The sequence below is a fragment of the Molothrus aeneus genome, chromosome 5 (genome assembly GCF_037042795.1).
Source record: "Molothrus aeneus isolate 106 chromosome 5, BPBGC_Maene_1.0, whole genome shotgun sequence".
Lineage (NCBI taxonomy): Eukaryota > Metazoa > Chordata > Aves > Passeriformes > Icteridae > Molothrus > Molothrus aeneus.
The window spans coordinates 34343444-34361491 of NC_089650.1; the positions used below are offsets into that span (position 1 = coordinate 34343444).

The 18048-nt window shown below is 37.1% G+C and overlaps 1 protein-coding gene across 1 annotated transcript in view; it reads right to left on the reverse strand.

The window, feature by feature from the left end:
• Positions 1-18048, reverse strand: part of LGR5 (leucine rich repeat containing G protein-coupled receptor 5) — an 88935-nt gene that overhangs the window by 4383 nt on the left and 66504 nt on the right. The window contains exons 6-16 of the mRNA XM_066549962.1: positions 17558-17629; positions 15108-15176; positions 12600-12671; positions 11715-11786; positions 11540-11608; positions 11338-11409; positions 8343-8408; positions 8076-8147; positions 7135-7206; positions 5115-5240; positions 148-293 (exon numbers count right to left, since the gene is read on the reverse strand). Of these exons, the coding sequence (XP_066406059.1) occupies positions 148-293; positions 5115-5240; positions 7135-7206; positions 8076-8147; positions 8343-8408; positions 11338-11409; positions 11540-11608; positions 11715-11786; positions 12600-12671; positions 15108-15176; positions 17558-17629 (908 nt within the window). The remainder of the gene's footprint in view (positions 1-147; positions 294-5114; positions 5241-7134; positions 7207-8075; positions 8148-8342; positions 8409-11337; positions 11410-11539; positions 11609-11714; positions 11787-12599; positions 12672-15107; positions 15177-17557; positions 17630-18048) is intronic.

The window sequence follows — 18048 nt, forward strand, 5'->3', positions numbered from 1 at the left end:
GAGTTTGCTAAGCACAGGAATACTTAAATAACATATTATTAAGCAAGAGACAGGGAGAGGCCACGCCTATGACTGTAAAGACTTTTGGATTTATTTAAAAGCACAGGTTGCTCACAGGTAGACTTAAAAGCCTAAGATGATGGTTACCTTGAATTTGTAGCAGTCCAGAATCCTTTCTATGAAAGTCATCAAGGCTGCTATTATCATCTTTGTTCCATTGGCTGGAGATTCTGTAGTGGTTCTCACAAGCTCCAAAGGCACAGCACTGATAGGCATAAGGCATTTCCATGACCCTGCAGAAGAATTAGGCAGCATACCATGATAGTGGTTAAGCACCAGAGTTACTGGAATGTACTGCTCCTCTACAGTTAACACAAAGGAAATAGTCTAAATATCCACAACTGAAAGCAAACCATCTCTGAGTAAAAATTAGTCACGATAATGCAAAATGAGAATTCGCAAATAAAATTCCTCATTGGAAATGCAGGTGGTTTCTAGGCTAATTTTAGAAAAAGCATACTGAAGTTTTCTTATGTGTTTTCATAGGAGATATGAAAGTGGGAGATCTATGTCTTGCTGTTGAGTGAATGTTACTCAGAACTGTATTTCTGCTTTTATGATTTTCAATGATTTTACTGTGCAAATCAACAGTTTGTCCAACACTTACTTCCTTAATGATTTCTTTTAAAAAAAAGCACATCCAAAGATCACAACCTGCCTACCAGGCAAAACCAAAACACTTCCAAAATTGAATTTCTCCACTTCAGGAAGTATGAGATCTTTTGGAAATCAAGCTTTATTCACCTCTCTCCACCTTGAACTCATTTCACAGTAAAATGGCAAAAAGGAGATTGTTTCTTGATCTTCTGCACAAGAAACAGTGTTCTAAACCAAAAGGTGAGTGAATCAGGCACTGTGTGTGAAATGTCACTGAGAGCAAGGTTTTACTTTATTAATTATCTTAAAAAGGAGAACAGTCATTACCTGGATACTCATTCTTAATTATTTTAAGACTGTTTTTATTTCTAACACTAATATATGTCAGTGAGTTCCAATGTTTATGAAGGCTCCTGTTGTCAGAAAAGTACACATTTCTGCTGTGCTATGAATTTAATTCCTTTGCGGATGTGCAAATTCAGGGGGAGCATGGAAGAACTACTTTCTGAGTTCTTTAGACTGCTTCTATTCCATAGATATATTTTATGCTTTGGAAGCAAAGCTATTTAATTTGCACAGTTCATCAACAGCACATAACAAAACCTAATAACTCACCTTAATTCCCAAAGCCCAATATAGCAAAAAGTTCAAAGATAAAGAGGTGATTAGAAGTTATTCTGAATTAACTTAAAAGGAATAAAGTAGAACTAGATCCTCCTATCAGATTACTTTCAACAGGTTAATCATGTAAATTAACATAATGAGTGTAATAAGCAACCTCTAACCCCCTGGGAAATCTGCAGAGAAATCAAGCTGAATCAGGCCCAGTGCCAACAGGACTTAGACTTGTGCACTGGCCAAAAACTCGGTACAAAGGGGAACAAACGGAATCTTAAGTTCTAAAGTGATTTTTTAAATTAGTGCATTTGGGAGCTTTTAGGTTATATAACCTTACATTTCTGTTGGAAATTAACCACAATAATCTGTAGTCTTGTACTCAATACAAAATTTTTAGGGTACTCAATAAAAGTTCAAGATAACCAAGATCCAACTGTCAAGCAACCACAGGCCAGCAGATTTAAATATTTAATTTCTAATGCATTCATCTGCATGCCATCCTTTAACATAAGGAGATTATCTTGATTAAACATTTTTGAACACATTTCCCACAAGCCCTTCTTAAATAAACTAGTATTAAACCCATTGATTGCTAGACTAACCCATAGCTAATCATCTGGGATAAAAACAATCCCAATCCCCAAATAGAAATTCCCTTTTTTTTGGAACAACAAAAACAATTATCAAAAGTAATGCTGACAGTTCTGCAAGGTGATCCCTGCAACTTGTGGCTTCAGACCTTTGGAAGGACATTGATATAACTGGATGAATGAAGAGTTAGTGGATATTTTAGGCACAAGAGACTGACAGAAATGTATTCTATTCTCTGATTATTCAAACAGCTCTATGACAGATTTCCAGATCTTGTGCTCCTCCCACCCTGCTGGCCTGTCATACACTGGAAATGTGGACTTCCCACATTGTATAGGTCCACTACTTTGATCATGTGGCCAAAAATATCCATAGTTTTTAAATGATATTTAAAGACCAAGACTCCCATTTCTTATCCTCTCTGTAGGTATTTCTAACATCCATTCTTAAATCTGGACAGTTTATGTTTGTTTTTTCTGCAGCCTGTGTTATTAGGATATACACATAATCCTTAAATTAGCAAATGCTGCTTAATCTGTGTGCAAAGCCCAACTGCACACAATGGCTGCAACCCAGAACACAGAGGACAAAACATAATTTACAAAGCAGGGAAATAAGTATGAAATCTTCTTGGTGACAGAGGGGTTGTTTTTTTCTTCACAAAAACTACATTTAACACAAAAAAAAAAAAGAAAAAGAAAAAAGAAGGAACTTTCAGGTGTACAGTGCTGGAGGCAGTGCTTTTTATGGCTGGTGCTTATTTGATGTGGGTGATTAGATTTGGACTTTGTCAAATTAAACTCTTAGAAACACTGCCTAACTTTATTTTTATATACTCCTTATCTTACTAATGATATCTGTATCCTTGATAATTTTTTTCCTCTAGCAAGGAATGCCTCTTTTTTCTGTTTTTAGATTAAGTAGCAGAGAACACAAGGTCATTTTCTCCCTCACAAAGGTGTGGAGTTAATGGTGAACAGGAAGGCACAGTTATGATGAATGAAGCAAAGCACTGAGTTCTTTTCAGCACTGAATCAAAGCATCAGATAAAGAAGGAAGGAGTGGCTGGCAGCCTGACTTTGCCTCCTCAAGGCTTGCTGCAATAGGCTGGGCTCAGCTCTGCAGAGTGTGCTAGTGCTATTGCTGATGATGGGGAAGGGGATGCTCAGCTCTTTGATGTGTCTGTTTTGATGAATTTAGATGAGTAGGAGTTTTTATACAGGAATTTGTCTTTAATGTAACCACTGGCTAGTTACAAAAATTGCAAATGGTGAAATTTTGTTTTAGATCTCTGTTTAAGTTTGGTGCTTGGTGCATTTTCTGTACAGTGATCCTGTGTGAAATCTTGACCTCATTTTGATTTATGGTAAAAGTCATGCAGACTGTAGGTCAGGATTTTACTCTATTCTCTCCTGACTGGGTATAATTTGTTCTTATGGATGTTAATTAACTCTAGATATCATACTTTGAATAAATTTCAAAAAAGAATTAAGTTAGTTGGACACATCCTTGTTAACAATTTGCCCAGATGAAGTACACTGTACTTTCATTTGAGTAATGTACACAATTTTGCTGAAGGGAAATTCATATAGAATATAATTTTGAGAAAAGAATTTTTAAAAATCTTGGATTATTCTAGGACTACTGCAGCACCTCTTATGCCTCTAGGTCAGGGTATATGCATTACTATATATTTCCCAGGTTGGAGTAATCACTTTTCTTGTGTTTACATTCTTTTAAAGAAATTTCAATTATTTTAGAATTGTCACCTGCTTCAGCATTTGGGCAAAGCCAATGAGAGAAGAAAAAGTATGACATAAGCTCAGTCATGATTTTTATGGTACTTGCTCCTTGGCCTCTGAGACCTGTCTCAAGATCTGTAATGTAAAAGAGGTTTAAGGCCTCTAGTACTTTGAATGCTAATGTTATAGTTTCATGCACATGATGAAGTGACTGCCTAATTTCCCCTGTGACAAACTACCACTTTTGGGTTTATTAAGACCTTTAAGGCATTGTTTCCTGAATTTGGAACAATTTTTTGCAGCTCTTATCTCAGTTTGTGATAACATGCCATCACAGAAATATTCTAGGGTGGATCCCTCCAGTGCTGCACACAGAGCCTTAATCAGCTCCACACTTCTATTCATCATTCCCTTCCTGAGAACTCCAAACACTCCAGCCCCTTTCATTAATGCTCACTTCTTGAGCTGACTGCTGCTCAGACTCTTGGGCCTTTTCCAGTGCAAAAGGCAAATCTAGTGAAAACCTAAGGATGGGCTCCCCATCTTCAGAGATACTCAAAAGCTCTCTGGTGTGGTCTTGGGCAACAGGCTCCAGGTGCTCCTGCCTGAGCAGATGGTTGGACAAGACAGCCTCAAAGGTCCCTTGCAACCTCAACCACTCTGTGATTTTCTAACTATGTTCATACTGTTTAGCTGCTTCATATTTTCTGATACCAAACTTTTTACAGGAAAACATGATAAAGTATATGCTGCACTTGGCATCTTCTAATTAAAATATAAAAATGAAAGGAGAGTTAGGGGAAACTCCCAAATACTCTGAAGTCAGAGACAAAATGCTCTTTGCTGTGACCCTGAAATTAGTTTAGCTGGTTATAGCATTGTGCTAATAAAGCCAAGGTCATGGGTTCAAGCTCCATACAGGCCATGGTCATCCAGTGAGTGAAAGAGCTGCAAATGGTCATTAGAGGACACTTCCTTCCTGTATCACAGAGGACCCACAAAAATTATTGGTATCAAAAGGTGTTAGCAATACTGGGAAAACATTATCTGAATCTTAATAAAAAGATTCATTATCTGAATCTTAATCAAAAATAATGTTCAAACATAAGAGGTGAAATCTTTTGGTCTTTCAGCAGTATATTCTTCCCTTGTATTTGCTGTGTTCTCATGATGTTTAATGGGAGTTCTGTGAGCACAGTCCCACAGAAGAAGGACATATCACTAAGCTGCCAGCGATATTGTTTTAACAGCTTTTGAAACATATCTCCAGGAAGCAGATGTGGCTCGTACTAAGCAAGTACTGGGGTTAATATTTCAAAACCTTCATAGTTTCTTCAGTTGAAAGTGAGCATAATAAAATAAGTCTATCATTTTTATCATATTTGCTTTAGTTTTAATGGCACAGATCAAAGACTGACAATACGAAGTAACATGCGTTACACACTGACACACCTTCCATTGCACATGAACACAAATGTGGCTTATTAGTTTTAATGATATACTCACTTGAGTTCTGGAAAATTTTCAGATGTTATCAAACTCTGTAGGGCATGATTTCCTGTTAATTTTAAATGAGTTAAACCATGTAGCCCCGTCACAGGAAAAGAGGACAAAAGGTTGGATGACACATCCCTGCGTAACAGCAAATAAAAATCAGCTTATGGTTTTCATTTTTTTTTCAGCACTAGAAGTGTCACATTGAAAAAATAGGTTAAAGTTTTCTAACTCAATAAAAAATGACTGTATTAAACAGAGGCCCCAGTGAATGCAGCAAAGCTGCAGCACTGCTCAGGAGTACTCACCTTTATGTCTAGCAGGAAGCTAACAGTAACATCTAGCAGTTAGTTGGGTCTCTGTTCCCAAATTTTGACTCAAAGCATTCATAGTGACAGTTTTGAGACTAGCAAATGAATTTAAAACCTTCTCCCTAGACTGTTGGAATTCAAAGGAGCTGAAGAGCTTCCCAGAGTTTAAAAGATTCAGTGGGATGCTACAGGGCATTTTCAGGCATAGCTGCCCTGAAAGCTGCCCAAGGAGCAGGTCAGGTGTGTGGGGAAGATGTGCATTTCAGGAAGGGACAGGTCTGGGCTGGAGCACAGGGAGATGACAGTTCCAAGCTGGTTTGTCTGAGTGGCTGAGGGAAGACAGAATAGTGCAGATGAACACAGATAGGTAACTTGGGGAAGGCAAAACAGGTGAATGAAAATGTGGTAAGTGATCAAGGAGATACAGCAAAGTAGTGAAAGAGGGGGAGTCCAGAGGTACTGTCTTCTATTTTGTTCTCTCTCTTTCCCATTTATTCAATGAGTCTTTTCAGTCCTCCTCACAATTATCTACTCTCTATACTTCAGATGGGCAACAGTCAAAGAGGAAGAAGCAAAGTCTGATGCAGTTGAAATGCTTTTGTGTACAGGAAAGTCTTTTATGTACTGAAATCTAAGGCCTAGGCATAAAATAAGGTATGTTGATGGACTGGGCTTCTACCTCTCTGGTTTAGTGTGTGTCTTCTTGCACACAGCACCCTTAAAGACCAAAGGTGAAATTCAGGTCCTACTGCAATGCTAAAAGTGACCACTGACTTGAGGGGGACCAAGGCTAGAGACTCCCATTTCAGGGAACACTGGTACACTGTGTTACTGTTTGTGTTCAAGGGCTTTTTTCTTTAACCCCCTCTGACTGCTGTATGTTATTGTCCAAAGCTGCAATTTACTGCTCACCTCACAGAGTAGGTAAGTTCTGAGAAGGGCCCCAAAAGGGATATCATAGACAAAATTGTCTGTGTGGGCCTTTGTCAGTGCACCATTCAGAGGGCTTTGCACATCAACAGAAATGAATACCTCTCCAAATTTAGGTTTAGTAGTTACCGGATTATCTGTGAGCAAATGCCCAGCATCATATATTTGTGTCAACCTTGTAGCAAGACTCCAGAGGAATTTTTTAATCATGTCTTCCCCATACAGCCAATGCCTCAGTGATTCATATCAAAAGAGCACTACAGTGACAGTTGGAAGTAGGAAAAAAAAATTAGTATGCACTGAGAAGTGCTTGTGAACAAGGCCTGCAAAACTGGCTGCTGATGTTTTGACCACTAGCTGCTCTGGCTGAACTTACTAAAGAGGAAAAACTATTTCATCAAATGAGGAACAACGAAATAGAGATGAATTCTGGAAAAAAGTTTCTTATTTAATTTTTAATCCAATTCCTGCGGCCTGAAGCACAAATAACAGAAAATCTTTACCACTGCTACAACAGAATTAACTGCTAATAAATTGAATGATAAGAGACAGATGCACTGATAATCTTCATGGACCTCAAATGATTACACAGTGTTGTATGCAGCTTTGCTGTAATACCTAAGTGAATTGGGGAAGTACAAGAAAGCAGGCATTTAGAAAAGGATTCAACAGACCAGATGATTAGAACAGAGAAACCCTCAATTTCTGCTGGGCACCAAGTTATTAAACTTTTGCATGCTCTTGGAAGAAAAATGCAAAAAATTGAATGTATAAGATATTCAAATACTTACAGTTTGATCAGAGATGGTAAAGAGGAGAAGGCATTGGGGTGAATAGTTTTAATTCTGTTCCAAGCTAAATCCCTACAACAAAAGTGAGTAGAAAATTACATACCCACTGAGTGAATATTGAAGTTTTCAAACACTTGATTAGAAGGCCTAAATATAAAAAAGGTATCAATTACATGCCAATATTTTCAATAAGCTCCTGTATATCTCATAGTGCAAAGTATTTTTAAACTTTTTATTAGTCAGTTGTGGTGTTATTAAACTGGCAGCTTAAATTGTCTCAATTCCTGCCACAGCCCAAGGCATTTCAGTCTGCTTCACAGCCTCCTAATGCAGCAGAAAAAAGGGTAGGTTATATGGACTAAGTCTTCTAAAATATTCTCATGTGACTAAGAGCAGCAACCCATGGTCAATAGGCTTAACTTCATAATCTCAATTTTCACCACCCCTAAAAAGTCAAAGAGACTGAAAGCAACTCTTAAAAAAATGTACGGCTTCAATTCTGCAAAAAATTCCAACCATTAGTAATTTCTTGACAAAATCACTCCTCTAGCACACGAGTCTGTGTGAAAACTGGAAACCTGCACATGACTGGACTCCACATTTTAAGATGCTGCTCTCTGTAAAAAGACTTCCCACTCCCTAGAGCTGATTATAACATGAACCTGCCAACAGATACCAGCTCTGGCCCAGTCAGTCTCTCTACTTCCACCAGAAACATTTAGAAATTACAGTTTCTATTGCTATAAGCTTAAATATTTTAATTCATTGCCGCAGGTGCTAAACCTCACAAAGTTTGCTCTCCTTTCCCAGTTATGAGCTCATGATGAAAGACCATAGTGAGGAAAAACTGAAATAAGGATCTTTTGGGGTACATCATGAGCAGACATTATGCAGCCCATGTTTTTGAGAACCTGTGTGAATGTCTGTCAGGGGGTACTCACAGAGAGCGAAGAGCAGCCAGCTGCCAAAACGTGTCTGCTTTGATTTCAGCAATTTCGTTGTGATGCAAGTCACTGAAATAGCAATAAGGATCTCCTCAGTTTCAAAGACACTTGGAAGGCACTTTGGGGTGTTTTGGATTGTGCTTATGATCCACTTCAATAAAGTGTATCTGGGGTATGTCGAATCAGCCAGCAATAACCAAGTTAATTTTACTCAAACACACATGGATGATTCTTTTTAAGCTTTCAGGGTGGTTTAGCACTTACATTTTCTGGAGTTTTTTACATGCTGTAAAACAGGGTAAATCTTCCAGCAGGTTATAAGACAGATCCCTGAATTATACAAGAAAAAAATAGATTAACATCAAAAGAATGTTAAAAGAAAAAATAGCTTTCATTGTATACCTTCATGCTCAATTAAAAATAATTTCTTTCTATCCACAGTGACAGAAGTGTACAAACTCACTTATTTCTCATCTGTCACATTTTGATTTCTAACTGAAGAGGAGAGAGGAGGGGAAAAGGCAAGATTTATTAACTCCATATCATATCCATAACATTTGCAAATTCCTTTCATTGTCTGAAGATTTCCTGCTTGAAGTGTAGACTTCTGTTGAGTGTTTTACAGCAATGATATTGGCCATCTGGATTTATATCACAGATTTCATATTTATCATGTTTAAATTCTGATAAATACTTTAACAATTTTAAATAATCTACTAAGCATATATACTCATTTTTTTAGAGAAGATCCTGTATTTTTCTGATGAGAGTCACAATCAGCTTCCCATTCTACACTTTTAATTAAGCAGTACTGCCTCTGATCCTTAGACTGCTACATCTTATAACTGAGGAAAATGGTCAAAAAATATTGAATCTAACTTTGAAATCAATCACTACATGGGAGGAAGAAAAAACCTTAAAAAGACTTGAGCCAAAACTCAACAAATTACAGAATAACTGAAACATCTGGACTGATTTACAGTATAATATAACTAATGAAAACCAAGCCCAGGCAATTTGCAGAAACTGAAGTGGAAAAAAAAAGGAACCAGATACCAGCCCCCACCACCCAAGAGTCACATCCAATATACATATATATATATATAAATAAATGTGTGTGTGTGTGTGTATGTGTGCATGTTTGTGTTGTTCAGGGAAAACAAAATGGGAAATTTGCATGTGAAAAGAATAGAGAAAAAAGCTTATGCCTAGAATTAGAAAAAATGTCCTTGTTCACAGTTATCCAGTATTTTCACATTAAAGAGATTCACTTTTCACTATCTGAAATTCTTCTCACTTCTCAAATTCCCTAAAACTGGTTCACTTCCCCCTATTTAATCCCTTGGTAAAACTGTAGTTTCACTGTTATTTTTCCAAGAGGGGCACTTGGACTGTTTTATATTTGATTAGAGGAAGTAGTGCAAGTAACGACTGTGTGTGTCTTTAAGGTATTCTACTCTGATTTTACTCTGTAGAAAGGCAAACATCAGCATGTTTGGGGTGCGGGGTTTTTTGGTTGGTTGGTTGGTTTTTGTTTGTTTTGGTTTGGTTTTATGTGTGTACAAATTGGATGTTACAGAGTAGGGTTCAAGTGAGCTAGAGGCTTTTAGGCCAAGGTAAAGGATGTTTTGTATGTCTGGCAGACACTGGCTATTCTGTCATCCACAGGTTTATCACTTAGGTCTTCTTAAAAATATGTTACCAGCTTGAATTTTGTGCATCTCCTCCTCACATATGGAAAAAAACCCTGAACTTGACACCCTTCTCCCTTCAGTTTCTGTCAGAACTCCAGGAAATATTTTACGTGTTTATTTTTCAGGTCTTTTTTCCCACTTTCTTAATACATGAGGCTCTTGGCAGCAGCAGAGGGCAAGTGGCTTTGTTCCCTATGCCCAGCTGTGCTGAGGGAGCCTTTCCAGGGCTGCTGGGATTGTGCTCTCACAGACACCTTTCCTGCAGGTGAGCACACATCCAGGGAGCCTTGAGCACATTCACCTCAGTAGGATGCACAAATTGCCTTCCAAAGCACTTGGATTGAGTTGAGTGTATTTGTTTGTGAGTGTGTCTGAGCCAGGGAGCCCCTGCAAGGTCGCAGTCTCCACGCAAGGCATGGGTGGTGGGTTCAGTGCACCAATATCCTCCATGGCACAGGCAGAACTGATGTGCAAAGCAAAATGGGAACTCAGCAGGCTCATTCCAGTCTGGCAGCAATGGGGAAAGAGCAGCTCTTGAGTACCAGAAGTTGCTGATAAATCAGTTCCCTCCTCTTTTAAGTATCAGCTTGAATTATATACGGTAATACTCAAAAACAAAAAATGAGCATTTCCAAAGGACAGTCCTACTCTACTATGAACTCTGTAAGTTATTGATTGCTGTATTATTTGTTTGCACTCTGTTTTGAGATTATTTATTGTTTTTGAATGTTGCAGGACATATTTAAACTTAATCATGTGGGCAGACTTTTTTTCTGGCAGCAGACTGTCTTTTATCATTCTGGAAATGGTTATATTGAGTCCATTAACTAAAACTTATTTTTTTCTGGAAATGTTCTTGACATTCACTCTGGTATTCAAATAATGCATTATAATTAGTGCTATTTCAATGTTGGCCAGAGAATTAATACCAAATAGATTCTTAGTGATGTAATACATAGAGGAAAGTGCTTTTGGCTCATTCTCAAAGAAGTGGACACAATGATTACTTTCATTAGTGATTAGGCAAACTCCAAAGAAATTTCCAAGCTAAAATGATATTGTGTATTTAGTATACCAAATATGGCCAGCTATGTCAAAGAATAGTCTATTTAAACTTCAGTCAGCTACTTATGTCTGGTTGGGAAAGAAACTAAAAGAGGAACATAGCAAGTACTCAAAACTGCTGTCCTTATTTATATTTTCTATTTACTTCAATGAATTATTTGCCTTAGTGAGAAAAAAAATCCCAAACTACTGTAGGAGAGACAGAATGAATGAAAATAAGGTAGGTGTGTCTTTTTTTCAACAAAATCAAGAACCTTTTTATCTTTTCCTAAAAATATACTCAGTAAATATCTTTCTCAGCAATGTATGAGAAATCCTGATTGGTAAGTAGGTTGTAAATTTTTTAAATAACACAGGGGCCAACTCCCTGAGCTGAATTCCTAAGAAGTAATGTGATACACAGAAATAGCAGTAATTGGGTAATTTTGAAATCATAATAGTTTCATTTGTCCATTAATCTCTTGCATTAATGTCATGTTAATAATCTTACTGAAACGTACAGCACTTGGAGATTAGGTAACTGGTCACAAGCTGATTTGGGGAGAGAGGTGATCTGTGCTCCTGTGAGTGTCCTGTAGAAAGAATTTATGAAAAACAATTACTTTTTGAAGACTGAAAACCAAAATTTTTTTAGCACATGCTTTACAATATGTCAGTATACAAGAAAATAAAACAAAGCAGAAATACTTCTCTAGCACTTACAAACTCTCCAGACTTGTAGTCCCTGTCAGATCAGGAAACTCTGTTAACTGTGAAGCACCATTTAAAGTCCTAAAATTTAAAAAAACAATTTCAACAAAATTCTGGTGATGGAAGTGTGGGAGAACTCTAGTATTACAATATAAAAAGAAAACTAAAATAAAAAGTAAACACATACAGAGTTCTTAGTTCTGGTAATTGTTGAAAAGCAGATTTTCCAACGAGCTGGATAGGGTTATCATAAAAATGTCTGAAAAAAAAGGATAAAAAGACATTTAATGAAAAATATTTTAAAATATTCTAAATATATTATTATACTATTATCAAATGAGTAAACTCTCTATGATGAATCACAGACTGTGCCCCTCTGGTTGTAGCAGAGGTCACTTCTGAGCTTTTCTTACCCTCTAATCTATATTCACCAGCCACATGTCACATTTTGAACATTCAATAAGTCACTGTTTTCCTGTTTTAATGCCAGAAGCCAGTCAACAAAATATTCTCTCTTCCTCCCAGGTTTGCAAAGACAAAATTTCACATATGAAGAATTTTTTATGACCTGAGACAAATGTAAGGATAGCACTTGTAGAAGTCAGAACTTCCCCTATTGAGAAGAGATTCCCTTGCCCTCTTGAAGTCATGCTGCTTTTGCTCATGGAATATTACTCAAGATGAATCATTATTTTTCTTACACTTATTTTGCAATTTCTTAATTTGAAGTTGTCCATTAAGTTCATTTTCATGTAAGACGATGGGAATTCAGAATGGAGTCCATCAAGAGTAATTTTTACCAGCTTTTATGTTGCCAGTAATGCTAAGAGATTTAGAAGTAACTATTCAAATAAAATGTCAAAGGCCAGAGACCACTACTTGCTTCCCTTAATCAGTGCTTGAAAACTGCCATTCTTTCCATGAAGCTGGGAAGATACGAGCTTGTTTGCTTGTATGGTGACGTGCTACAAAGTGTACTCACAAAAAAGCTATTGACAATTAGCCATAAATATGATGCTTAGTTCCACATTCTCCAATACAAAGAGTCATTGAAAAGATTCTTATCACTTACATTGTAATAAGTGAAGGATTACCCACAAATGCACGCTCGGGTATTGACTTGATGTTATTGCTATGAAATCCCCTACGGAGAAAAAAACGTTTATATGTCAAGGAAAAAAAAAGTCAAGACTCAGTCTGTAATTACAATGCACAATGATGGTTTTCTGTTTGTAGAAAAAAAGTGTCTATATATAAAGGTAAATCCTTGTTTTCTGGAATAATACAGAACTGAAAAAAACAAAAGTAAAGGAAAAAGAGAGAAGAGAGAAGAGAAGAGAAGAGAAGAGAAGAGAAGAGAAGAGAAGAGAAGAGAAGAGAAGAGAAGAGAAGAGAAGAGAAGAGAAAGAAGAGACAGCAAAATTGCTGAAATTCTGCACTTCTCTAAATGAACAAAACTATTCAGATGAAGAAAACTTCAAAATGGCATTTTAAAATTCAGGGTATATGCATGTATGTATATTGATATAATGTAAATATATACAGGTATATGAACTAAGAACATCAATATTTAGATATTAGTAATTAAATAGCTAACAATATATTTCACCCTGTGCTTGTTAAACTTCAACTATTTTTTTGCTAGATGGCACAAGTTTATGAAGGAAATTATTTTATACACTATATTGTAATGTTGATCCTCCCACAACCACCTTTTTGTTGAGATATTTTAAATGTGGACACAAACAAAATGTAATTGTGCCTGCTGGATAGAGAGCCAAATCTTTGTCTCATCATTAATTACTGGATTTCATTCATATGAGTAATTCTCCATTGTGAAAAACAAAAGGAACAACTAAGATTTCAAAAGAACAATGATGATTTGTGTGGGAAACTCCCATTAGTTCAGTCGGGTATGAAGAAGGCTTCCCAGCTTAAATTTATGCATTACTAAGCCTCCAATTGTTCACTGAGGCAAGCACTCTTGGCCATTACTTGAACAGGTCCCACATTATTGGTTTTAGCTGTTTAGGCATTGCGCTACTGGTGATGAGCTGCAGAGCAAGGCTTTACATCCCTGCTTGCTTTGCATACAGGCTCTAAGCAGAATGAGCATCTCATCTAGAACCAGTAATCAGATTGGTTTTGAATGGGATCCCTTGCATGGCAGAAAAAACCCAAGGAAATGGCATTACTACCTCCCAGAGCAATATCTGCTACTAGCTGTGCACAAAAAGGTCACAGTTTGTGTTTTCAGCACAAACTGTGAGAGAGACACGAGGTCCCACCCAGAACCAGCCGTACGAAGGTGGCCCTGCAAGGAGCTGAGCCTCGGTGGGGCTGGGCTCCCACGAGGGTCTGTGGAACACATCCCCTCCTTACAGGATCAGCTTCCAGGGCCACACAAAGCACAGAACCACATGGTCTCATGTCTGTGCTGTATTTGGGGTGGCAGGTTGCAATTTCAGACCCCAAATGTTTCTTGCACATAGTTTATTCTCAGAGGTGAAATCCTGTGGGGGCCAGTAGTAACCTCAGGCACATCAGGCAGTTTGCTGGTACATTTGGTGTAAACTGAGTTACCCATTTTTGGCTGCTGACTCCAGAGGGCATCAAAAAGGCAATCCTTTGAGGTCACTGGATTTCATACCAATTATTTTATGGTATAAACAGCAGCTGAGAACATTTGGGCTGGGAAATTCATAGCCCTGCTGCCTCTTGCAGAGCTGCATTCTGGCAACACTGGAGGTGCTGAGCAGGAGTCTACAGTATCTGGGAGTACCTGCTCTGGAAAAAATCTCAGGTGGCTACTTAAAGTTGGCTTTTAGATCAGTTTGTGATGTAGCAGGGGTAAAACCATGTCCAACTAGTATGTGATGAATTATTTTTGTTAAAAATCTATGCTAATAGTACCATTAACATGGTAAATAAGTCAAAGGAAAGAGTTCTGAGCATATGCATTAATGTGTACATTGTGTGTATGATGTATGAACATAATTTAATTACTTTCAGTTTTTTATAATTCAACTGTTTTTCAAAATAAATTTGAATAATTTAATTTCATTGTTGATTTTCCTGATGCAAACTATGCTTGTGCATACAAAAGTGTTTTATTAACAACATTACAAAGAAATGACTATATATATAGAAAATAAATTGCTTTTAATTTAATAGAGGTGAGGGAGGGAAGTTGGTAAAATTTAATTAAACCTGATGGACTAATAAGGTTGTCATGCCTTCTTAGCTAGAAGACTAATACACTGGATAGTTGGCAAAATCTATCTCTTGTGTTTGGGACTAAAAGTGAATTTATTATGTTTGTTGTTTACTGTATTCCAGAAATGAAGTTCCTGGAAAAGACCCACTGCACAAGGCAACATAAAAGTAAAAGTTGTCAGAACTCGAATGGCCTAAACTGAACATTGAAAATTATTTTTTATGTATGTTGGCATGCTTATTAGTTTTTCCTAGGATATCAGTTTTTAAGGATTACTGATAAAATCACCAGCATTAAAAAAAGAAATAAAGAAATCACATACTAGACAAAACATCCTTCTTCCTAATATGAGCCTGTACTTACAGCTCTTTTAGGTTTGTTAGTGTCCTGATAGCAGTGGGGAACTCGTCCAGACTGTTGTAATTTAAATCTCTGTGTGAAAATAGATATTATTATTTCGGTTATGCACTGCATAACAGATAACATAACATTGTTGGCATTTGTAATGAACTATCGTCTTCTATGCATTGCATAAATACATACAGTAAAAAGACAGGAAATCCTCAAAAGTGTATGGATATTTTCCAACAAAGTCTATTTAGAGCACATTATCGTTCCTATTTTTATCAGCATTCTATTTTTAGTTACATTTTAACTATTCTGTAATAAAAAAAGCAAGTAAATTCAAGTACTACTAAGGGATTTGCTGTTTTATAAATTGCCCACCTTTAGCATTACATTAACAGGGAAAAAAGTCTTTCAAAATAATATTCAATGGTTTTGGTGATCTGCACTTCACATGCCTAATACATTTCTCTATAAATATTTCTAACTGTATTGTTAATTTTAAGACTTGATAATAGTCAAGAGAATCGTTCTAACCACACAAATTGTAAAAAAGATAGTGTAGCTACCATAGTGACCTCTGCTTTAAGAAATGCTCATACTGTACCAGTAATTAGACTTTATTCTGGTAGGCTGAATGGATTACAATCCTACTTCTGCCCTCAACATGACATATGTATCCTTTAGCATTTAGGAGATGGCTGAAACTAAAATTGAGATATGCCAGTTTACTGTGATGCTCTCTGGCAACACTTTGTGAGGAAAACAGCCTGAAAAACTGGAGCAAAAGCCTTTTTAAACAGGCAGGCAAAACCCAAGCCACAGTTTACAATAGATTGAAATTGAAATAGTATCAGGCTGAAGTAATGCAGGCAGGAAACTGCTGTCTGAACTCAACAAGGCTTTCCTTCCTGCTTGTAAATCTCTCCTGCTTATTGACAAAAAGAGATTACAGGCATGTATGGTTTGGTTTTGCCCTCTAGTGATATGTGATTTCCAGACCTACCCCTCAATGCAAACAAATGATCTTAAGGCTGGCGTCCATCATTTACACCAAGATCTCTTCAGATTATCTTGAGACTATCTGGGAACTGGTCTGTACATTATGCAATTACTGTGCTTGAGGCAAGTGCTACACTGCCCTGTTGCAGGGAAGTGGCTGCACCTACATTTATTGCCGGGTTTGTGATTGTCCTCTGTGTTTTCATCTCTCTCGTGCCAGGTGGCTGGGACTGAGTTTGCAATTACTTATTCCATTGTTCTGTTTTTCCCCATTTGTGACCAAGTGCCATGTGAATATCACTTAAATAAACAAAGCAAACCATTACATTTTCCCTCTTCCCTTCCCGTCCCCCTTTCCGGTGCTACACTTAGGGACTTCCTCTCAACTCACAGGCGGCTAAAAGCCCAAATTTTAAAAGTGCAATTCAGTGGCAAGGGATCAATGCAATCAAACTGGTGATTAAAAAAACCCAAGAAGCCCAAACCTCCTTGCTTCCTAATCTCAATGACAGATGAAAGTGGGCAGTAAACAGGTTTGTGGATGGGAAAGCAAATAGTCACCTTTAGACTAGCAATATCCATGTCTAAAACAATTTGTTTCTCGTAACTGGGTTGTTAACCTCTGTCCTGGTTGGATAAAACATCCAAAATCACAAAAAAATGATGCAGCTGACTGCAGCAGGTGCGAGAGGAAGCACATGCAAAGTTTTACTGTCCCTGTGGCATTTCTGGGGTCTGGGTGACTCCAGCAGATAACATCTGTATTTGACTAACTGTAGCAAAATAATTTCTGCTAACTATTAGCACTGCATTCCTGTTTGGTATTTTATGTAGATTATGTTTTTGCTGGAAAGCTCAAAAAATTTTGAATTGATCTAAACAGAATTACAGTGGAAAGTTGAGGAAGTTTCAGTCTTCACCAGTGCTATTCTTTATCAGAGCTCTCAAAAGATGAAAACTTGCATACAATTGAAACATTTCTCCCACTTGTAAAGCACATGTATAATTTGATTACCTAGAACTTTTGCTTTTTCCAGGTATAAAAAAATAAACCCATCTAATTTTATAACTTTCCTCTGTGGTAAGATAGTTTCTCAGTGTTAAAACTTTTCACTGTGACAGTTTCCCAATCTAGCTATTAGCTTTATTGATTGAACAAGACAAATAAATAGTACTAAACTAGGCAACCATAAGTTCATGAATAGTCATTCCTTTTTCTATTCTCAACACAGTTTTCAGCTGTCTTTCAAACAATTTATCAATTGACAATGCTTATTAAAAAGGCAAACTAATTTTATAGTCAAAAATAGGATTTACTACACAGAGTCATTGTGAACTATCACTTAGATCCTGTAGCGATTAGGCAAGCCAAAACCCACATTTGGCTTTTGGGCTATTTTTATTCTTTCAGAATATTAATGAAAACACTCTAAAAAAAAAAAGAAACAAATAAGAGGTCAACTCACAATGTCTCTAGGCTGTGGAGCCCATCAAAGCATTTCTTTCCCAGGGAATAGATTCTATTGTTATGGAGATGTCTGCAGGGGAACATTAAGCACACAGTCAGGAAAGTACACTGCACACAGTGGACTAAAGCAAAACATTTTGATAGTTAAATCAAAATTAACTTATTTTCAGGCATGCATTGATCATATGCAATCATGCTTTTGCAGGAGCATGTATAGGTGACACCTCTACCAACCACCACCCATTCTCCCAATACCTCTCCATTTGGTTTCACAGAAGGGATCTGTTTTTAAACCACCTGGACTGTTCAAAAGTGTTGTATCCTGTAGTTCCAGGCTGGGGTTTGCATAATGAATCGACATATTCTCAATGATTGCTAATTAGTTAGGTAACATGCCTGAAAAACTGTATGTGGGGTGTGAGATGTATAATTGAAAGATTTGTATTCAGAGAGTGTTAGAGGGTATGGCCCAAAAGAGCAGCCATTGAG